The sequence below is a fragment of the Zingiber officinale genome, chromosome 9B (assembly GCF_018446385.1).
Source record: "Zingiber officinale cultivar Zhangliang chromosome 9B, Zo_v1.1, whole genome shotgun sequence".
Classification (NCBI taxonomy): domain Eukaryota; kingdom Viridiplantae; phylum Streptophyta; class Magnoliopsida; order Zingiberales; family Zingiberaceae; genus Zingiber; species Zingiber officinale.
This window is the reverse complement of record NC_056003.1, coordinates 77213649-77237729: the sequence shown is the minus strand read 5'-3', so window position 1 is coordinate 77237729 and position 24081 is coordinate 77213649. Positions and strand designations below refer to the sequence as shown.

The following is a 24081-nucleotide window of genomic DNA, read 5'->3' as shown; positions in this document are numbered from 1 at the left end:
GAGTCATGAGAATTGACTGACGAGAGTTGATTAGGAAAAAGTTGACAAAAGGATTTGTTCCCTGATAATACACTCGATTGGATTCCCCGATACCCTAAGAGGATACGTAGACAACTTTAATAATTCAAGTCTTATTTTTTTAAAAGTAAAATATAAATAATATTCTTGAATCGTCATGAATCGTGAACCGAACTGTAATTAGCGGTTCCAAATCATGAACCATAATTACCTTTAAAAGTTAAGGTAAATTAAGGATCGAGATTCTTTGAATCGCCAAACTAGTGGTTCCAAATCGCGATCAGGTACACTTCAACCAATAGAGTCGAAGTTGATTGACGAGAGTTGAGTTGACTGCCTAGTTAATTGAATTCCGAATATAAGTCATAACACAAGATTGTTGATCAAGCAAGGAAGAGGAAGGGTTTAGTTATCAGATGCCTTGTGCGAAGCTACAAGTTGATTAGGAAAAAGTTGACTAAAGGATTTGCTCCTAGGTAATACACTCGATTGGAATCAGGTTGAATCTATTGAAGTATTGGTTGCTAAGTTGAAGCTTACATAATCAAGAAAACAATTGACAAAAAAGTTAAAAGTCAGAGCTTTGTATTAACTAGAGTGCTACAGGGTAATGGATTGAAGCTTATTAAAAGGAAACTTGAACGTTATAAATAAAGAGACAAAGGGAGCTTATCAAGGCTAGCAAATAGTAGTGAAATAGTGTTAAACTCCAACATTCTCGTGCTCTCTTGTTTAATTTTTAGTCTTATATTGTTTGTTTCTTACAAACTTTGCTTTATAAGACTTCTTGTAAGAAGTTTCCTACCTCTAGGAAGTAGAAAGATAGTGGGATTTGCGGAGTGATTTTCCATTTGAGTAATAGCCCGTGGAATAGGACTAGAGTTTCGAAACCCCAAAATCTATTGCGTTAATGCTTGTATAGTTTCTTTTATGTTCTCTACAACTAACTTAATTGATTGGTGTTGCTAAGTATTAGCAAGAGAAAATTTTTGAAGCGTTATTCACTCCCTTCTAACTATTTGATATACATCATCAATTGATCCTACATAAGTTTGTTGTTGAAGCCAGTGGAATTGTCTTAAATTAGTTAAATTGATTAAATCAAGTTGGAGTTGACTAAAAATGTTATCTATGTTGGATCGTTGATCAGGTTAGGGGGGAGGGGATGGTGAATAGCCCATCACTCATTTGCATTACTCAATTCTATAATTGTGTTACTACACAGTCGAATATCAAAACATAGACACAACACAAAAACAAACACTTGTCGTTTACGTGATTTAGAACCCTTACTCTATTATCTATCATTCATTAGTGAGTTACTCTCAAAATCCCTCGATACTTTTTTCTTCTCGAATGTCTTCTTAAGGTGAAGAAACCTCTTATAACCTTCCTTACAATGAACAACAAAACAATATAAAATAATATCATGAATTACAACAATAAAAAAGTATAACAAGATTGGAACTCTTCTTTGTCTAGCCTTCACTTACTGTTATTTGCTTTCTATCTTTTTTAACTGCTCAAGAACGCTGTCAAAATCTCCCCTGGATTGCTTGTTCTTGAACCAGTTCTTATAGGCTTTTTGTTTCCAACTATCTCTTATAATCCAATCGACTCTTAACTTACCTCAATTGGTTGATCCTTTGCCTAACTCACTACGACTACTTGAATCAATTGAGTCTCCATCCAGTTGATTATATACTATAGCATTTGAGCCATCTGACAATCACAATCAATCCTGGTATTCCAGTCAAGTGATCTTACCTGTAACTAATCTTGCTTCAGTCAATTGCCTAGTCGACTGTCCCAGCCTGAGTTGATAGCTTGGTTGACTCAATCAATGTTGACTGAAATCACTCTTTAGTCAACTAACACATTGACTCTGGCCAACTCTAAGGTCTAGTCCTTGTTTGAGTCATGTTTAGACTCTCATCTCGCATAGATTTCCTAACTAAGAGGCCCATGCTTCTAGGACTCATCTTTCCAAGAGTCCTAATCTATCATCGACTAGTAAATCAATTCAGTGTCATTTTAATCCTTATTTTGTCACTTGAAAAAGAGGATGATAACTTGATCTTGATGCATTAGCTTGGAGGTTTAATTTGGAAATTTGTTGTTCTTCCTCCTTGTTCCTGTTATCGTTGTACTAAAGATGGGTAGACAAAGAGAATCTTATGGTTCAACCCCAGTCCAAGAGTAATACTATAGAATTGTTCAAACAAGGAAAACGATTGCAACTCGGAACCTCGATTAATTGGCTTGTAGGAAATGATAAATTAAACAATACTCAATCCTGGTCCAAGAGTAATACTGTAAAAGTATTCAAACAAGTAAATGGATTGCAACTCTCAACCTCAATTAACTGTCTTGTAGCCTTCTGCGCAAACCAAGTTAGAAGTTGCTCTAATGACTTCTAGAGCAGAATGAAAATTTCAACAAAAAGAATGTGACTTGTAAAACTTGCTCTGGAGACTTGTGCTTTAGATGCATCCTGCAGATTGATATTCTATATTTGTTTGATGAGCTTTGGCTATGCTTGGTCAGACCAAGAAAGAATCTCTGTTCAGTAAAGAAAACCTGTGAAGTTTCTCAAAGTTAATCTCACGATGTCAAAATTTCAGAGGAATGTTAATAAGGTCAGAATAAGTATTGCTTATGCTGTAGCTTATTTCCACAGGGCATGCTGGACTTAATTCTAAGTGTGTAAGTGTTGATATGGTAAGCATGCTTTTATGGGAAGTTTCAACAATAGCATGCAACATAGGGCTACAATATGTGTTAGGCATGGAAGGCATCACAAATACATTTCTTGTTACAGTGTTACACCATCAAGGTGCTAATTAAGTTTCTGCATGATATTCATTGTACTGTGAGGTTATGCGATTTGTTTCTTACACTGCTTAGATATCATTTAAATCCATCATCATCTTGCTAATACTTAGACTGATTCACCTCTCTTCTGACCTTTTCAGATTTGAGAAAGATTTGGTTGCTGCAAGGAAGGTCCAGAAAGCTGGTCGAGAAAAATTGAGGAGAGAGAAACTAAATGAACAGTTCTTAGAGTTGGGAAATGCGTTAGGTAAAATTTCTTCCTTGGATTAATGCGTAGTCGATGCATACACGGTGAACAACCAAATTCTAGAATTGACTCTTAAATCAAAATGGAATAAAAAAATTTATACACAATAGACTAGAAGATGGCTACCTGACCTCAAAAACTTATCTCAATTAAATATGTTTTTGAGGTGTTGATTGAATGAGAGTATCTATTGTTCAACCGTTATTAGTTTACAGTGCTGATATAGCCAATATAGATCATTGTTTCATTTTTCAAATTTAAATGTTTCAAGGTTCAGAGAACTAACATGAAGATCATAATAAAGACATTCCTTGTAATCTTTGTTGTGTTTGATATAAGATACCCTTATTTCCATATTTGCTTCTATTCTGTATTTAAAAGAAAGGTTTCCTTGGTAAACATAAAATATTTCTTTGATCTCATCCATAATTTGTGACTATAATTGACAATAAATTCCATTGAGTTTGACATATTATATAAAGTGCCTTTAAATTGATTATTGGCATATATCTTTTTACTAAACTTGTCTTCAATTTATATATATTTTTAGCCTTTAGGGGTGACATTTGGTTTTGTATATAGGTGATTTAAAAAATAAGATCCATAGTAGAAAGTGATAGAGAGCAAAGGTGAAGTTGAATGATTGGTAAAATTACCAGGTAGTTTTGCATATATATTATTGTACAAAGCAAAACCTAAATTCTCGTGTATTGGGAACCATGAGTTAGGTCTTTATATAGAAAAGAAGATATACACCAAAAGACAAAAATACCCCTATAATTATTCTAACACTCCCCCTCAAGCTTGAGAATATAGATCATATATACCAAGCTTGTTACATATGTAATCAATCCGGGGACCTCTAAGTGACTTAGTGAATATATCTGCTAGCTGATCATTTGAGTTGACAAAACTAGTAGATATTTCTCCAGATATGACTTTTTCTCTGACAAAGTGACAGCCAACTTCAATATGCTTTGTTCTCTCATGAAAGACTGGATTTGAGGCAATATGCATAGCGGCCTGGTTGTCACATATGAGTGACATTTGTGTAACCTCTCCAAACCTTAGTTCCTGAAGCAACTGTTTTAACCATATAAGTTCTTGACTAGCAATGGCCATGGCTCGATATTCTGTCTCTGCACTGGATCTTGCCACAACATTCTGTTTTTTACTTTTCCAAGAAACAAGGTTACCTTCGACAAATATACAAAATCCAGAAGTGGATCTCCTATCAGAGGGAGATCCTGCCCAATCTGCATCAGAATACCCCTCGACTTGAGTATGTCCTTTGTCTTCATATAGAAGACCCTTTCCTGGTGCACCCCTGATATATCGAACAATGCGAGTCACGGCATCCCAATGTTCTTTGTATGGAGAGCTAAGAAACTGACTTACTACACTTACTGTAAATAAGATATCCGGACGAGTGACAGTAAGGTAGCTTAGTTTCCCTACCAATCGCCTGTACCGTTCAGGATCTGAAAGAGGCTCCCCCTGATTTGGTAGGAGCTTGACATTAGGATCCATGGGATTGTCGACTGTCTTTGAGTTTAGCATTCCTGTTTCTTCCAGAATATCCATTGCATACTTCCTTTGGGATATAATGATCCCATCTTTAGACTGTGTCACTTCTATCCCTAGAAAATATTTGAGTTTGCCGAGATCCTTTGTCTGGAAATGTTTAAAAAGGTGTTGTTTTACTTGTGAAATCCCAAGATGATCATTACCAGTGATGACGATATCATCAACATAAACCACTACATAGATGCAACCAGTAGATGAGTGGCGATAAAAGACAGAATGATCAGCTTCGCTTCGAGTCATGCCAAACTGTTGAATTACGGTACTAAATCTACTGAACCATGCTCTGGGTGACTGCTTGAGACCATATAAAGATTTCCGCAAACGACATACAAGACCAGAAGACTCCCCCTGAGCAACAAAACACGGAGGTTGCTCCATGTAGACTTCTTCGAGTAGGTCACCATGTAAGAATGCATTTTTGATGTCCAACTGATGAAGGGGCCAATGGCGAATTGCAGCAATAGACAGAAAAAGACGCACAGAGGACATCTTGGCAACAGGAGAAAAAGTATCTCCATAATCCAATCCAAATACCTGAGTATAGCCTTTAGCGACAAGACGAGCCTTAAGTCGATCAACCGTGCCGTCTACACCAACTTTCACCGTAAACACCCATCGACAACCAACCACTGACTTCCCAGGAGGTAGAGGAACGAGGTCCCAAGTCCCACTGCTCTGTAAGGCACTCATTTCATCAAGCATAGCCTGTTTCCATCCTGGATGGGCAAAGGCATCACCTGCAGTCCTTGGAAGAGAAACAAACGACAAGGAAGACAGACAATAATAATAGGATGGTGAAAGACGATGATAGCTTAAAGAAATATAGTGAGGTGAAGGATTACGAGTAGAACGTATACCCTTTTGAAGTGCAATAGGAACATCAGAGTCAGGAGATGAGACCGGAGGAAACGACGAAGGACTTGGCTCCAAAGATGTGCCCACAGCAGTGTCAGTGTTGGTCAGCGGCAAAGCAGAACGAGGACGACGTTGATAAACCTGCAAAGGAGGAGACGAGGCTGGAGATGATAGAGGCGCCTCCGGAGGACAAAAGATAGTTACTGGTGCAGGTGGAGAGGGAGAAACCTCAGCCTGTGAAGTGGAAGGACCAAAAAAAGAAACCGACTCAAAGAACGTGACATCAGCAGAGATGAAGTACCGACGAAGAGTAGGGGAATAACATTTGTACCCTTTCTGAGACCGTGGGTACCCAAGGAACACACACTTATGAGACCGGGGAGAGAGTTTGTCAATGCCGGGATCAAGAGCATGAGCAAAACATATAGAACCAAAGACCCGAGGTGGTAGAGGATGAAGGGACTGATGCGGATAAAGTACCTCATGAGGTATTTTACCCTGGAGAGTGGTTGAAGGCATGCGATTGATGAGATAACACGCAGTAAGTACGGCATCACCCCAAAACTGATGAGGGACATGAGAATGGAGAAGAAGAGTCCGAGTGGTCTCAAGAAGATGACGATTCTTGCGTTCTGCAACCCCATTCTGTTGAGGGGTATGAGGGCAAGACGTGCGATGCAACACACCATGAGATGTCAAGAAGCTACGAAACTGAGTAGACAAATACTCGCGTGCATTATCACTTTGCAAAGTTCGAAGGGAAGTACCAAATTGAGTTTTTATTTCAAGGAAGAAGGATTCAAAAATAGAAAACAATTCTGAACGATCCTTCATCAGATATAACCATGTACAACGGGAAAAATCGTCTATAAAAGTAACAAAATACCTTGACCCCATTGTAGAAGAAACACGACTCGGACCCCAAACATCAGAATGAACCAAAGCAAAAGGAGACATAGCCCGACTCTCAATGCGAGGAGAAAAAGAACTACGAACATGCTTACCTAATTGACACGACTCACAAGATAAAGACTCTAAGTGAGAAAGACTAGGATGTAACTGTTTCAATTTATGAAGACCTGGATGTCCCAACTGAGCATGAATAAGTAGTGGAGATGCCGCCGCCGAACCAACAAAAAAGGGTTGTTGAAGTCGATATAGGCCATGGGATTCACATCCGAAGCCAATCATCCTCCCCGTACTCCGGTCCTAGGAAACAGATGTGCTAGTAAAAGAAATGACACAATCAAGAGATCGAGTAAGTTGACTTATTGACAATAAATTAAATGGAGCGCCGGGAACATAAAGAACATTGTGAATGGAAAGAGATGGAGAAGGATGAACAATACTAATACCTAGGGATTGAGTTTGAGAACCATTGGCCATGGTGACCATTGGTAGAGTACCAGAAGTAGTGAGAGAGGAAAATAAGGATTTATTACCAGTGATATGATCGGTGACCCCAGAATCAAGAACCCAAGGACCCGAAGAACGAGATATGCCAGCAAAGGAAGTACCAGCGTGTGCAATGGTAGCAGTGGAACCAGAAGCCTGACGATCCTCAAACCATTTCAGAAAGTCAGTATAGGAAGGTGTTGGAGTCGAATCAGGTGGTAACTGTGAAGTGGAAGCTGAAGAAGCAACAGAACTCTGAACGATCTGAGCAGCACAAGGAGGACGACCATGTAGACTCTAGCACTTATCAATCGTATGTCCCGGTTTGTGGCAATGATCACACCACGGAGGCGGTGTTGGGCTGAGGCAGCACGACGTCGAGCGAAGGTGGCGCTGCTTCGGACGGATGAAAATCGCGAGGGAGTCGCTGGGAAGAAAGACGGCGCGAGTAGAGGAAAGACGACGCAGGGTAGAGGAAAAAAATTAGGGTTTTAACCTGGCTCTGATACCATGTACAAAGCAAAACCTAAATTCTCGTGTATTGGGAACCACGAGTTAGGTCTTTATATAGAAAAGAAGATATACACCAAAAGACAAAAATACCCCTATAATTATTCTAACAATTATGTTAGCTAAACATCCATAACGATACCATCAACCCAGATTCAATTCACGCTAATAGCATTTATGAGGAATTGTATATTTAGAAGGATAGTAAGACTTAAAGAAGGAGAATAAAGTTGAATTGGTTATCACTAATCTATAGTCTAGAACTTCTTAGTAGCTAGTTCTACACTATTTCAGAGCGTCAATCTGTCCAATTTCCAGAGCTGAAGAAGGAACTGTTAATGAACATTATGGTTCCTGTAAGTTCATAATGCTTCAAACTGGAAGACAATAAACTATTAGTGAACGTGAACAATGTTTGTCACTAGCAAAAGCAACTGTTTGTTCTTAGTTCGAAGATGTTACTAGATTCACACTAATTAAAAGAATCTTGAAGCAATTGTTAAGAGCATGTCCTAGAATCTAGATATCCTAAAACAATATGTTCTTTTTTTTTTGGAATGATAAATATATATATATATATAGATGTCACGCTCCAGAGGAGTCCCTGTCAGACGAAAATCCGACAGCATCTTCCATGTACCGGTGACAATCCGAAACTTGCATACATAGCCCTCAGGACCTCTCAATCCTCGGCCAACACGGTCGGTACATAAGCAATAATTTAAATATACATTCCATGCAGTTATAATGGTACAGCCTCAGGCTGACTATACAACAAATTTCAACCACGTAGTTTAATATAAAATCTACTCCACTACAACAAGGAAAACACCACCCACAACAGAAAACCATCGCAGCGGAAAGCATGGATAGCACACCAAAAATCTCGATATAGAAAACACGAGTGCAAGAACTATACATCACAAGTCTAGTTCACATAACAAGGAACTAAAGTCCGGAAATAGAAAACCATATCGACACAGAGTGGGGACTAGCAACTAGAACCTCTTGACAGTTTTAACTTGAAATAGGAAATAATCAACGGAGTGAGTTCAAGAACTCAGCGGGTATCGATCAGACATGCATAGTAAGATATAGCTATCGGCAATAATCATGCAGTATAGTCTTCTGAATAATAACTGGAAATGCAAAACTGAACAACAGAATAAGCTGTACTCACCAGGACTTCCTATCCGGAGACAAGGGTTGTCAGAGCAAATACCTCATGTCTCCTGTATGTATATCAATCATATGCAACCACTAAAATGTAGCATCCAAAATGCAACAATCACAAGCAATAAATGCAATCCATGCATATGATGCAAATGACATGATCACCCTTGACGCCAGTTAGCCACCTCACACGCGATCGTGAGGTCGAGTGGGTAGGGCTATGACAACTGTGCACTCTGCCATCACTACTCTTGAGTGACCGAGTGGACAGGATGTTGTCGGAGTATACCTATCCTCATACTCCAAACATAGTGGGGGAGCCTAAGCTCTCATTTCCCTATGTCATAGTCAAGAGGAGGGATCTCTGCCCGTTATCACGCTGCAGTCACACTACCCATGAGCAGACCGGAGTCCTGACAGAGCAAACTGTACACACCTTGCCTGATGTACCACTAACCCATGAATGGTTGTGTGTGCAGATCATGTAACTAGCGATGTGCTCAACTATAAAGAAGCTGACAATCGCTCAGCATGCAATCATGAAAAATGGTGCATGACACTTAAGCATGTAACTCCTGAAAATATCAACCTCCATATAATATGTACCAAAAGGAAAATCGAGTCCATAACAAGGATCTAGGTATACACGCTAGATAATAAAACTAGGTACACATGCCAGATAATAAATCTAGTAGCTAGGCCTATACCCGGTAATGCATTGTATATCACTACTTCTATGAACATAAATACACATGGCAAGAATCAAGAGGCATAAACATAAATGCATAACAGATAACAATATGGGCATACTACGGGTATCAAGTAGTGACATACTAAAATTCAGCAACCATCAGGTTATGAAGTTCAAGGACAAGTAGACAGAGTTCTAAAATTGAAGAAGGCTCTCTACGGGCTAAAGCAAGCACCAAGGGCTATGTGGAAGAAAAAAGAATTATAGAAGAAAAAATGTGGAAGAAGAGAAATAACTCTATGTGGAAGAGGAGTAGAAGAAAATAGAAAACTCAACTTGTTCATTCATGAAAAAGAAGTACATATTTATAGGCTTATTGGATAAGCACTAATATGAGATAATCATGATATTTAAAAAAAATAAATAAATAAATTCTATCTCCACGAACTCTTATCAATTCATCAAGTTCTATCTCTATCCTATCTCTAGTCAAGACTTGCCACATCACCATTTTATCTCCATAAAATTTTATCAACATAAAAACAAGTTTAATTTTCAACACCCCCTCTTAAACTTGATTTTGTGACTCCAAGCAAATATCGCATTTTGATAAAGTCTTCAAATTTGAGTGGCTTGGTAAAAATATCAGCAACTTGATCTTGAGATTTTATATATTCCACTTGCACCTCTTTTCTTGTAATACATTCTCTGATATAGTGAAAGCGCGTATCGATGTGCTTGCTTCTATCATGGAAGACTGAATTTTTTGCTAGTGCTATTGTAGACTTGTTATCAACTCGTATCTTGGTTGCCTCTTCTTGTGGTAAACTTAACTCATTCAATAAATTTCTGAGCCAAACAGCATGACAAACACATGAAGTCGCAGCCACATACTCTGCTTCACAAGTAGAAAGTGTGACAATAGACTGTTTTTTCGACATCCAAGTAAAGGCTGTATCTCCCAAAAAGAACACAAATCCTGTAGTGCTCTTTCTATCATCTATATCTCCACCCCAATCACTGTCACTATATCCTTCAAGTTTGAAGTGGTTAGATGTTGAATAAAATAATCCAAAATCTATCGTACCTTTGATATAGCGCAAAATTCTCTTAGCGATCTTAAGGTGGGTAGTAGTTGGATCTTCCATGTAGCGACTAACAAGTCCAACAGCATAAAGAATATCAGGCCTTGTGCACGTCAAGTATCGTAAACTTCCAACCAAACTCTTAAAAAATGTTGGATCAACTTTTTCTTCTTCATCATGCTTTGATAGCTTGACTCCACATTCTACTGGGGTATTTATAGACTTACTGTTATTCATCCTGAACTTCTTTAATATCTCTCTTGCATAACCTGCTTGTGAGATGAAGCTTCCATCTTCCCTTTGGTTCACTTCAATGCCCAGATAGTATGTCATGAGCCCAATATCAGTCATTTCAAACTCTTTAGTCATCGCTTCTTTAAATTCTCCAAACATACTTGGATTGCTTCCTGTGAAGATCAAGTCATCGACATATAGGCATACAATCAAAACATCTTTATCCTTACTCTGAATGTATAATGCATGTTCATAAGGACATTTGATGAAGCCTTTCTCTTGCAGGTGCTTGTCTATTCGGCTATTCCATGCCCTTGGTGCTTGCTTTAGCCCGTAGAGAGCCTTCTTCAATTTTAGAACTCTGTCTACTTGTCCTTGAACTTCATAACCTGATGGTTGCTGAATATAGACTTCTTCTTCAAGAACTCCATTTAAAAAAGCAGATTTTACATCCATTTGATGTATTTTCCACTTATTTTGAGCTGCTAAAGCAATGATTAGTCTGATAGTTTCTAATCGAGCAACGGGAGCGAATACCTCATCATAATCAATGCCAGATCTTTGACTGTAGCCTTTTGCCACCAATCTTGCTTTATATCTTTCAACTTCTCCTTTGGCATTCTTTTTTATTTTGTACACCCATTTCACACCAATCGCCTTATGTCCTTTAGGAAGTGCCGTTAACTCCCATGTGTCATTCTTCTCTATCGCCTTGATTTCTTCATCCATTGCATCTTTCCACCTTTTGCTTTTTATAGCTTCTTGGAAATCTATAGGCTCGCAATCCGCAAAGAGACAAAATAGAGTAAGATTATCTTGATTTTCAGTTACCTCATAAATTTCCCGTAAGCTTCTAAAGCGTGGTACTCTTTCACTTGAAGTTGATGCAGATAAATTCTCTTGAGTACTTGATGTTGGTGTTACTAGTGGAGTAGTAGGCTCCTCTCTTGTTTGCTCTACCCTTGGTTGCTCCACCCTTAGTTGCTCCACATCTTCTTCTTCAAAGCACGGGAAAAAGTTGTAATCTTCATTTCGAGATTCCCAATTCCATTCTTCTTCTTCATTAAATATGACATCTCGGCTGATGATTGTCTTCCCAGTATCTGGATTGTATAGCTTATACCCTTTTGAGTTAGTATCATAACCAATAAAAATAAACTTCTTACTTTTATCATCCAATTTGCTTCTTGATTGATCAGGCACATGAACGTGAGCTATACTTCCAAAAACTTTTAGATGAGAAATCCCAGGCTTCCTTCCGCTCCATGCTTCTTGTGGTGTCTTGCCCCACACACTCCTTGTTGGTGATCGGTTGGATAAGTATACTGCACATGCAACCGCTTCTGCCCAAAGTTCCTTTGGTAGCCGCTTGCTTTTGAGAATGCTCCTTGCCATGTCAAGGATGGTTCGATTCTTTCTTTCCGCCACTCCATTTTGTTGAGGGGATCTTGGAACTGTCAAGGGTCGTCGTATTCCGTTGGCTTCACAAAATTCTTGAAACTCCTTTGAGGTAAATTCTCCTCCTCGATCAGAACGCATAGCTTTGACCTCGAGACCGCTCTCCTTTTCTATGGTAGCTTTAAATTTCTTGAATATGCCGAAGACCTCCGATTTTTGCTTCAAGAAGTATACCCAAGTTTTCCGAGAAAAATCATCTATGAAAAGAATGAAATAATTACTCTTACCAAGTGAACTTGGCTTTATCGGCCCGCAAACATCTGTATGTATAAGTTCAAGAGGCTTTTGAGCTCTTGAACTTGACTCCTTTGGAAAACTTCTTCTAAATTGCTTCCCACGTAGGCATGCTTCACATACTTGATCAGGATGTTTGATGTAAGGTAGTCCTCTCACCATCTCCTTCTTTGAAAGCAGTTCTAGTCCTCCGAAATTCAGATGTCCAAATCGAAGATGTCATAGCCAAGTGATGTCTTTGTAACAAGCTTTGAGACAGTTGACGACATCATTTTGAATATTAAGTAAGAACATTCTATTTTTTGACATAGGCACCTTAGCAATTAAGCAACCAATATGATCTTTCAAGATGAGCATACCATCTTTTAGATGAATATCATACCCTTTTGCCAAAAGTTGTCCTAAGCTTAGGATGTTGCTCTTCATATTTGGTACAAAGAAAACATTTGAGATAAATTCATGTTTTCCATTCTTCAAACGGATGAGAATGTTACCTTTGCCTTTTACCTCAATCTTTGATTCATCTCCGAAGGATACATTACCACCAACTGATTCATCAAGCTCTACGAACATGTTTCTTTTCCCACACATATGATTGCTTGCACCAGTGTCGAGATACCAAATTGTATCTTCTTCTCTTTCATTATCTTTATACGCTAGCAGTAGGGTGCCATCTTCTTCTTTCCTTTCTTCCATATAATTTACTCTTTCATATACCTTATTCTTGGGCGATCTATATTCTTTTGCATAATGTCCGAATTTGTCACAATTGTAGCACTTAACTTGAGATTTATCGTACCTCGAATTTATATACCCTCTTCCACGTCCTCTTGTTGAATGTTCTCCTCTTTCATTGTTGTTGTTGGAGACCCATCCTTGCTCATTAGAACGGCCTCGTCCATATCCACGACCTCTTCCCCGTTGACTTCTATTATTACTGGAGCTTTCATCTTTCTTTGTCGGTTGAAGAGTCGTCTTTAGGAGTTATTGAGTAATTTCTTCATTTATCTTCTTCTTTTCTTCATGGTTCATAATGAACCCAGCAGTTGCTCAATCGTCATGACTTGTAGATCCTTGGTCTCTTCGATGATGGTTGTAATGCTATCAAATTTTGAATCCAATGATCGAAGAATTTTCTCAATGATAGTTACTTCTTCTAGTTTCTCACCATTTCTTTTTAGTTGATTGGAAATGGTAGAGACTCTAGAAAAATAATCTGATACTAACTCACCTTCTTTCATACGAAGAGCATCAAATTGACTTCTTAATGTCTGAAGTCGTACCTTTTTTACTTTTTCTTCTCCTTGATATAAGACTTGGAGCTTTTTCCATGTTTGCTTGGCTGAAGTAGCACTTGAAATCTTCTCAAAACCATCTTCATCTAAAGCTTGATAAATGAGGAAGAGAGCCTTCTTGTCTCTCTTTCTTAAATCTCTCAGACTGTCTTTTTCAGTTGAAGATAACGTCGAGTCGTCACGAGGCTCAATGTAGCCTTTTTCTATAACTTCCCAAACATCATGAGCTCCAAGAAGCGCCTTCATCTTGATATTCCAATTGTCATAATTACTCGTTTTGAGTACTGGAACTTGGAAGGGAACCATACCTCCATTAGCCATAGCTCTGATACCACTTTGTTGGAAACAGAAATTATGGGAGAAGAAAAAAGAATTATAGAAGAAAAAATGTGGAAGAAGAGAAATAACTCTATGTGGAAGAGGAGTAGAAGAAAATAGAAAACTCAACTTGTTCATTCATGAAAAAGAAGTACATATTTATAGGCTTATTGGATAAGCACTAATATGAGATAATCATGATATTTCAAAAAAATAAATAAATAAATTCTATCTCCACGAACTCTTATCAATTCATCAAGTTCTATCTCTATCCTATCTCTAGTCAAGACTTGCCACATCACCATTTTATCTCCATAAAATTTTATCAACAAAAAAACAAGTTTAATTTTCAACACATACTACGGGTATCAAGTAGTGACATACCAAGCAAATATAAACATAACCATTACTACTAGCTATAACCTATTACGCATATCAGAATTACAATATCAAAGAGATAAGTCAAAGGTATCCACCTCAAAAAGAAGATAGTATCAGATAAAGTTCACGTTGTGATGCCGTCTCAAACAGATCCTGTATCAAAGTATTTTACTTAGCTAAGTTCCTTTGAAATAAATAGCTAAATAAAATCCCCTAAACTAGTTAGGAAAAACCCTAATCGATATGATCATTAACCCTAAATATTGATTACCCCACTAATCTAATCCATCGATAAACGACCAAATAACCATCAAAATCAACACTAAAACTTACCTGATTTCATTGCCCTCCACTGCTAGAAAATGGTAACTGAAGGTGTCTGCTGTTGGAGATCTGTGGCCTGAGCTACTACGAAGCTACTGCTAGGAACAATCACTCCGGGTTAGCACAACATTCCACAATGAAATCAAACCTTTACAAGTCAAACACCCACCCTCGGAACTAGATCCACAGATTCCCCTTGGACGAAATCTGAATGCTGTTGTGATGGCGAGTCAACCAAATGAAAGATGATGGACCTAAGGCTAGGGCATGGCCAAAGGTAAGCTCGACGATGATGGTGGCGGATTTGAGTGCGTCCATGCGGAGATGGCAGAGGAAGAAAGGGAATCGACAGATTGGGTGTTGGCGTCGTGATGGAAACTAGGGCACGACTCAGAAGGGTAAACGACGACTCCTATGCTCGGGCGTCGGCCCACAACAGCCGATGGTGGCTCCTAGCAGTGGGCGCTGATAGATTCGCGCCGGCGATGAAGAGAGCTCGGGTGAAGAGGGAAGGGAGCTGGCTGTCGTTGCTATCGCTAATGACGAAGGCTTCACTGGTGGTGGTTGGCCGGTCGTGGACTTCGGCGTCGAGGTCGGCGGCACACGGACAGAGACAGGAGAGAAGAGGGGATCGACATGAGGAAGAGAAGGCTTGAGGCTTTCCTCGGCCGAGGGGTTTTGTACTCATGGGAGACGAGGCATCGCGAGGCGTCGTCGTCGTCGGGTTGAGGAAGACGATTGGGTTGGCGGCGGTGGCTCGGCGTCGTGAGAGGGGAGACGGGAGAAGAAGGGGGCTAGTGCTAGGGCATGGTAATGGTATTAATTTTATAAAATTTAACTTAGGTTTAGAAAAAATCAAAACCTAAGTTTATTCCTTAATCAACTCCCGCTAAATGGTTATTCTAAACAGGAATTCATCCCCTTAAACTCGTCAAACGAGCTCCGATAAAATCCCAGAAAATTTTTAAAAATTCCGTTAAGGTTATTCGTCCATTAAACCTTATTATTTTATTATTATCTTGTTACGGTATTTTACAATAGATGTCAAAATGACATACAATCAATGAAGGTCTACAAACTGGTAGACGTTTCAGTAGTTTGCACAACATCCTATCAATATCAGGTACATCACTCTCAAAACGACATCTATTGCGACATTCCCACCGAAGATAAATCATACATGAAACCACTAGGTATCGTGCCTTCATAATGCGCCGATTGCCTCTATAATGTTGCTGAAAAATCTGCAGCAGTCCTTCAATCGTTTGTACCTTGTATCGGATGTCAAGCCATCTGCTCACCTTGTTCCATAGGCCACGGGTGATGGTGGACTTGAAGAAACTGTGTGCATTTGATTCATCTGCTTGCCGGCACAATGCACAGCTCTTGTAAGACTCATGCAATTCTGTCTGCTGTCTGTAGCTTCCTTGAGCAAGTAGCCAAACACTAAATTGATGTTTGGGCTGTATTCCTGGTCTCCAAATCACTGAGGCCCACGCTACCGTTATTCCCTTTGGCTAGAAGAACTTATACGCATTGACTGCCCCATTTTTCTCTGCGGCAAACCATTCCACGTTCCTTGTCTGTTCAACCCCTAAACCAACTGATCTTGAATGTCAACAAGTCGTTTAGCTAGGGGGAAAACTAGGGGGAATCCGAGGCTTTTGAACGCCATTGCCAAAAATCAGCCCCTTTGATGTAGTGATGATGGACCCATCACACCCATAATGAATCTGTTTTGCATTGTATATTCCATAGTATTATGCATAATAAGGCACTATTCCATACTTGTAAGTCCCGAAGTCCATAACCTCCCTCTTGCTTGGAAAGACACGTTTTAGCCCAAGAAATTGGTGGGTGTTTCGAAGACCAAACGAAAGTCCGGCAAATTGCATATATTTTATCTATTACCTCACATGGTATTGGAAGAATGGAGAGCCAATAACATTCTACACCTTGGAGGATTGATCTAACCAACTCTAATCGTCCAGCATTAGACAATATGTGCTTTGGCTGTACAACTATCTTCTTTGTTATCGCATCTAGCAAGGGCCCATAGTTGGTAATCCGTAGCTTCTCCCTAGCAAGTGGGATACACAAATACTGGAACGAAAAAGAGTCCTCCTGAAAATCGATAATCTGTAGTAGTTGTGCTGTGTCATCTACTCCGGTCATATACATGTTGGACTTCATGGGATTAGCTCTCAGACTTGCTTCATCCCCAAAATCCTCCAGACAGCCTGCAATCAGTTTGATAGAGGTAACATTAGCTCTTGCAAACAACAATATGTCATCAGCATAGGCTAGATGAGTGATCGAAATTTCTCCACACATGGGGTGAAAATGAAAAGATGGCAACGATGAAATTACCTTCAATCTCCTTGATAGCATTTCAAGACAAAGACCGAATAATAGGGATGATAGTGGGTCTCCTTGCCTTAGTCCCCGCCGTCCACTGAAGAAACCGTGAATGCCACCATTTAGGCTCATAGAATATGAAGCTGTGGTAACACATTCACTGAAGAAATCCTGAATGCAGACTGAACAATATGCTCTTTTGAATCTACTGAACAAATAATCATTCTTTGCGATCTATAACTTGGTCTGATACTCTTGTTGTTTCATGTATATCATCATGCCTTTGAGTTTTATTAAGCTTGCTGATATTTTTCATATCAAATGTGGAAAATTGTTTCAGACCCAGAACAACACAAGAATGACAAGGTCACCATTCTACGCGACACAATTCAGATGCTGAAGGACTTGACTGCTAAAATTAACACACTGAAAGCTGAATACAACTCTCTTTCAGAAGAATCTCATGAGGTAAATTAAATTGATTGGAGCAACTTTGTAAATTTGACAGACTGTAAGTGCAAATGTTTATATTAAAGTATTGTTCTTTTGTCTGTAGCTGACACAAGAAAAAAATGAGCTCAGAGAAGAGAAAGCAAACCTGAAATCAGCAGTTGATCATTTAAGTGTCCAATGTCAGCAACGGCTTGCAGTTGTACATCCTTGGGCAATATGCGACTCTTCACTTATCCTCCATCCTCCTTACCCAGTTCCAATTCCCTCAGCTCCAATTCTAATCCACTCAGTACGTCCTTACCCTCTCTTCCATAATCCAAGTCAAGGAACTATTCATTATCGATGTTCTACTGGCATGGTATACTCTTCTTGCAATTCTCAAGCTAAGCGATCATCAATTGAAAGCCAAAATTCATGTAAAGAAGCAGCCAAATGGCAGACATCAAGCCATCAGTATCCTGGGAACAAGCCATGTCATGATGATCATCAGGACTCTGGAAAAAGAAATAGTGCCCTTTCTGATGTTGCAACAGAGTTGGAGCTCAAGAGTCTTGGTTCTTCAGTTTCTATTCGGTCAAAATCAGCACATAACTTGGTTGGTGCTAATGTGCTAGAATTAGTTTCTACAAAGTCCATGTTGATATCTGAAATAGTTCTAAGCTTCTGTTCCCCAGTTTGTAATGATGGCTTCGATGGTAGCAAATGTTAGGAAGAACTAACTGGAATTTGTTCTGCAGGATGTGGTGCCTTCTGGAACGAGGAAGAGGCCACAACTCAAAGATATCCCTAGCAGTAGCAGCTCAAGTAGGTGTTCCTCTTGCAGTGTGGCAGTTGACAACTCCAGTGTTGTGGGAGATGGCCCCGTCTCTGAGAATAAGTGACTTTCTAACTGTAAGAAATAATAGAGAAGAAGGAACAAAATGCAGACCTTCAATTGCTTGTAAAAAACAGATCTTCCGTTGAGAAAAAAATCACCGGAATAGGAAATCTTCTATTGATCACCACCTCTTCGTAGAGAAAGTAAGGAGAGTTAATTATCATTTCACGTATTGTTCCATTTGATATAATGTCTAATGTATGTATATTCTAGCTCCTGGGGTTATGGTGCAGCGGCAGGATATTTAGGTTGTTATCTAGGCATCCGTGATTCAAACCTTAGTTATGATAAATTTGTAAGAATTTTTCATCTAAATGGGACATGCAATTAAAGGATGTTGAGTCTCTGAGCTGTCCGTTGTGAGTACTTCTCGATTTATCCTGATGGTCTGTGGTAAATTTTGATGGGATCGGATCGATCATTTCAAGTTTGACGTTATCTATTTTGATTAATCATTTTTAATGTATGTATATTCTATATGAAATTACCACGCAACTATTTTAATCAATACTTGTCGATCATATTTGATACTCCTAGTAATAATCACTCCAAGTCAGCTATACGCTAGCTCACATGATCCAAGATCCTGACCCAATGGGCTAAACTCTTGAACTGGGTCAGTTCATAACATTTATATGTTGACCTCGACCTAAATCGGTACATGTTTGTTTCCCTAGTCTGAGTTTTTTGAGTTACTCCCAGCTCCTTGAGATCATTTTGAGTTCCTTGCTCTAAGCACTCTTGAGTTTTCTAACTTGGCTCGTGCAATTATTGGCCACTTATAGATGTGGCCGATGCTTATTATTTATGAAGATAATGATCAGTAACAGTTGAGCAATTAACATTAATCGAGGCGGTTGTGATTAGTGAGATTAATAGCTGAAACAGTTAAATTTATTCCTAATTTCCAGGAGAACGTTACCATGACCTTACTCTGAATCTACACTTACAAATAACAAGATATGTTGGTATAAGAGGATATGATGTCTAAATTTCTGCTAAGGAGTTTTCCTTCTCTTGTACCTATTCTCTGAATCGGATGGCTAAGCTAGAGGGGATAAATATTTACCCCCTGTAGACATGATTTTGTCTACTCTTGCTATTGAGCTAATAACGTTATACAAGAGTAGGACAACGGAAATGAAATAAAAATAAAAGCAAGCTTATCAATCCCCAACAGGGTTGTTTTGTTTTAATGTGGTTTGACATAACTTAGGCTTGTATTCCACAGCCTAGAAAACTACTAAGTTTCTCCTTCTCAATCAACTAGAGATGGATAAATGATTTACAAAAGATTACAAAAGGGAAGCAAATAGGAATAACAAGGTTTTTGTTAGAGTTTGATCAACTTTAATTCGCCAACCTTCAAGCTATCCTTATAACCGTCAAAACGCTACCACCTAGTAGTCGACTCATCCAATTTCACCGGTCAATTGATTCTTGCAATCTGATTGTTATTGCAACAACTTTTTATTTTTTATACTTTTCACATGAGCCACTAATTAACTGATGCTATCAATCAAGTACCCAGTTGACTTAGCCATGAACAGAATCATTCTTCTTGTTGGTTCCTTAGACCCAATTGATTGATCCCTTAGTCAACTTAAATTCACATTTAGTTGACTACTAAACCTAAAACCTTGAGTCCATTTACAGTATTAGTTTTCCTTAGCCACTAGTTCACTAGTCTCCAATACCAGTCGACTAGTAACCCTAATTATGATTTTTAAAGGTCGAGTTTGCCTTTATTGAGTTCTATCCTCATCCCATAAATACAAGTCACTCAACAATCAACTCGTCAGAGTCTTAAAATTACAGTTGACTTCACCTCGATACCATCTTCCTTGAGGCCCCACGTCCTTCAGATGCACTCGAGCTCACGATTCCATTTCAGGCCATTCTTCACACCTTTGCCTTTGAAGTCTACTTCCCTCGGTTGTCATCTTTGTAGTGTGCGTAGATCATATATACTTTTATGCATGTTTTGACGTACATTTATGTACTTTATTTACACTTGATTTGTGTATTTCTACACCTTTATCATACTTTCAGCATAATTACTCTTCTTTGTTGGAGATCTTCTCTTTGTGTATTTTTCGATTGATAGGAGCCACTTTTAGGGTAAAAATGGTGCTCGTAAATGATTCGGAGAACAAATAAAGACAAACCACTCTGACAATGTGATTCCACATGATCGTGTCAAGGAAGCAAAGAAGGAGATGGCTATGGCTGTGTGGCTCCACACGACCATATAACCTTCTAGAAGAGGAGCAGATCTTGGTTGTGTGGAATCCACATGGCCGTGCGGATAGTCCAACGACCAAGCATAAAACGACCATGTGAATCCACAAGGCCGTGCCACCTGACTAGAGGCCAAGCAGAGGTTGGCCGTGTAGATGTCACACATCCATGGCACGGCCCGTGCTAGGCCCGTGCCAAGCACTATTTAAGGGGATCTCTTCCCCTTTCCAAAGGGAGAAAGGTTCTCCCTTTGGGAGATCCATCTTGGTGCCGATCTACATTCTTCTCAATCTCCGTTCGATGATCCAAGGCCATATTCATCATCTCATCGACTCTGGAAGTAAATGATTGGATCCGAAGATCACTCAGCGCAATCAGATAAGCTTTATTCACCCTTCCTCTTCTAGTTGGGTTTGGATGCTTTCAATTCTTATGTCTTTGAATTCTTTCCTTCGTGCCATGGAGTAGATCTATTATTCTAGGATTAAGGAAGTAATTGTGATGTGGATCGATGTAAGTGTTAGTGAGAGCCCTAGAGCCAATCATGTGATGGTTACTTTTTGGACTCTTTGTATCATATTCTTGTACATATATTTCTGATATATAAATAAAGGCATTGTGATTATTATACTTGTGTGTATTTGTGCTATATAAATAAGTATAATAATGTCCTAGGGTAGTAGGTTCATATCTATATCAATCGATTAGTTGAATCGATAGTGAGATGATATAGAGAACACTACACTTAATTATTCCTAGTCAAGTATTAACATAGAAGGACAATGTTAATGCATTGAGACTAGCATGTAGGTCAACATGATGACTTGATCTCACAAGTCATGGATATGAGATATCAAGTTGACACATGGGTATACATTGGAGAATGTATACTGAATGACCCGCCATGAGAAAGTATCATGGATCGTTATATGAGTGTCATATACTTTCTCAAGTGACTATTAGTATGACTTTAGTCCTTAGACCTGAAGTCACCATGGTTCCCTACATAAGGAGTTATGTACTTTGGTTTCGTCAAACGTCACCCGTAACTGGGTGGACTATAAAGGCGATTATTGGGTATGTAACAAATTATGCGGAGGGATGTGAGTGATGTAGATGGGATCTATCCCTCCTATATTACAGGAGTGATATCATAGTCTTGATAGAGTGAGATCACTAAGTGCATGGCCATGCCCAAATAAGGCAATATGTGATATTGCGCTTATTTGATTATAGTGAGTCTACTTGGAGTTCAAGACACTTAGATTGATTGGAGGATGACACGGTCTATGCCTCATATAAGATCAATCTAGATATCAAGGATAGAAGGACAATGTCACATATTATGAGAGTCACAATTATTAGTCATATTGGTGATGTTGGATCTCAACATTCTTGTAACTTGGGTAGCAATGATGTGTTGCTAGATACCTCTCATTGCTTATGTCCCTAATTGGATTTAGGGACATTGCCAACGTTGACAAGAACCTATAGGGTCACACACATAGAGCAATAGATGGAGACTAGTTCATATGATGAACCAAGAGGAAAGATGAAGTCAAGTTTGACTTGGCTAAATATGGAAAGTCTATAAAAGGCAAGTTTGACTTGACCTAAATCCACAAGTTTGACTTGACTATGAGTTAGACTCAAGTATGATCCAAATGTTGGATAAATCAATTAAGGGAGTTAATTTGGTCATGTTTGACTTTGGCCAAATTAGGAAGGTTGAAAGTCAATATTGACTTGACTTGGATGCCACCACATTTGATGAGGTGGCATGGGAGAACCAATGGGGATGCTACACATCACCATGCCACCTCATGCTTGCCACCTCATGGGAGGTTACCCATGAGTGGCCGGCCACATTAAGGGGGCAATTAAGAGCATTAATTGCCCACTTAATGACATTTATGTGGCCGGCCACATGATATGGTGGATTGATTGAATTTTTGAATTCAATTTTTTTGATTCTTCTTCTTCCTTGGTGCTCTCGGCAACTTCTCCCTCTCTTCCTCCTCTTCTTGGCCGAAAACCACATAGGTGCTAGCACACCTTGTTTCGGTCATCTTCTCCACCTAATTGCTTGTGTGGACACATATAGAGGGGCTCTACTTTGTGCCCTCTAGATCCAACTTCAACCTTGGTTGAGCGGGATAAGCGAAGGGCACGCATCAAAGGTAGTTTTTCTTTAAACTATAGATCTAGGAGTAGATCTAACATATTCGGGTATTAAGCATGATATAAATACGTGGAATTTTTTGAATCGGATTTTTTCTTTGCACGAGATCCTTGGCTAGGGTGTTTCGGGGTTTCTGCGACGCGAAAAGCGGTTTTCGCTAACAGTGGTATCAGAGCCATCGTGCGATGCACGTATTTATTTTTTTTTCTGTATTAGATACAAAATTTAGATGCTTTTAAGTTTCTGTGATTTTTCTAAATTTTAGGAATTTTTGGGTATTTTTCTCGTAGAGGCGAAAGAACGAGTGCGAAGCACTTGTACACTTTTGTCACCGAGAAAAATTTCTCCGAAACGGCAAGTTTCACCCAAATAGATTTTGGGACAGCGGGTAAGGGCGCTGTATAATCGCAAGAGGACACTCGCGAAGGTTATTTCGTGAATAGGGCGCTGCCCCTAACCCAGGCCTATTCCCGCGATTACGCCCGAAACCCGCTTAGCGGGACCGCCGTGGAGAAGGGACTCAAAAAATTCAGAAAAATCAGTAGAAAAATTTTAAATAAAAAAAAAATACACAATTCTGAATTATGTACAGTATGTGTTGGTCATGGCCCAAGTCCCAAAATTTTTATGAAAAATTATGCGTGTAATTCATAATACGGCCTGCGTGCCGTCATGTGTTGTGTGTGCTGTATTGTGGATGCGACCTGCGTGTTGCCTTTTTCCATTATTTTATTTCTGTAAAAATTAGTTTTAAGACTCGAATGTAACTCGAGTATAAATTTTGTAATGTACAAAATTTGAAGATGACGAAATTCCGGAGAAGACGGACTCGCGGGAGCATGCCGGCAACACATGGGGATCGGAAGGAGGAGCTTGGAGAAGCTGCCACCTAGACCCTAGGATGACCATTGGATCTTCTCTTTGGCTAGAGAGGATCCTAGTAGGGCCATGACCAATCACATAATTTAAATGTATATATTTTATTTTTGCTTATGTGTATGTGATGCATGTTTGTGTAGAATAGAATATGCATGAGTGTATGTGATGCACATGTGATGTGGGAACCACATCTTGATGTGCACAATACACATTTAGGATTTAAATTAGATTTAATTTACGCCTAAATATGATGCACATCGTCGATTAGATTAGATCTAAATCGAAATCAACTCGTAAACGCCTACCGGGCCATGATACCCATCACTACCTCGATCATATGCGATTGTCGTATCTGCCAAAGCAGAGCAACGCATTTAATCTTGGTAGGATGCGGAGGGACAACCTTGGTCCCGCCTATCACGCTCGGGTTAGATTGAGCTCAATTAGATTG

The 24081-nt window shown here is 39.2% G+C and overlaps 1 protein-coding gene across 3 annotated transcripts in view; it reads left to right on the top strand.

Annotated features, from left to right (window-relative positions):
* The window catches only part of LOC122024673 (transcription factor bHLH121-like), a 53855-nt gene extending 35183 nt beyond the window's left edge, over nt 1-18672 (top strand). The window contains exons 2-6 of one of the 3 annotated variants that reach the window (XM_042583343.1): nt 2994-3100; nt 17339-17466; nt 17555-17740; nt 17835-18046; nt 18189-18672. In XM_042583343.1, coding sequence (XP_042439277.1) covers nt 2994-3100; nt 17339-17466; nt 17555-17740; nt 17835-18046; nt 18189-18414 — 859 coding nt within the window. In that variant the 3' untranslated portion in view covers nt 18415-18672. Of the gene's footprint in view, nt 1-2993; nt 3101-17338; nt 17467-17554; nt 18047-18188 lie in introns of all 3 variants that reach the window. The other 2 variants (XM_042583344.1, XM_042583342.1) reach the window with 2 other exon arrangements.
* The last annotated feature ends 5409 nt before the right edge of the window (nt 18673-24081 follow it).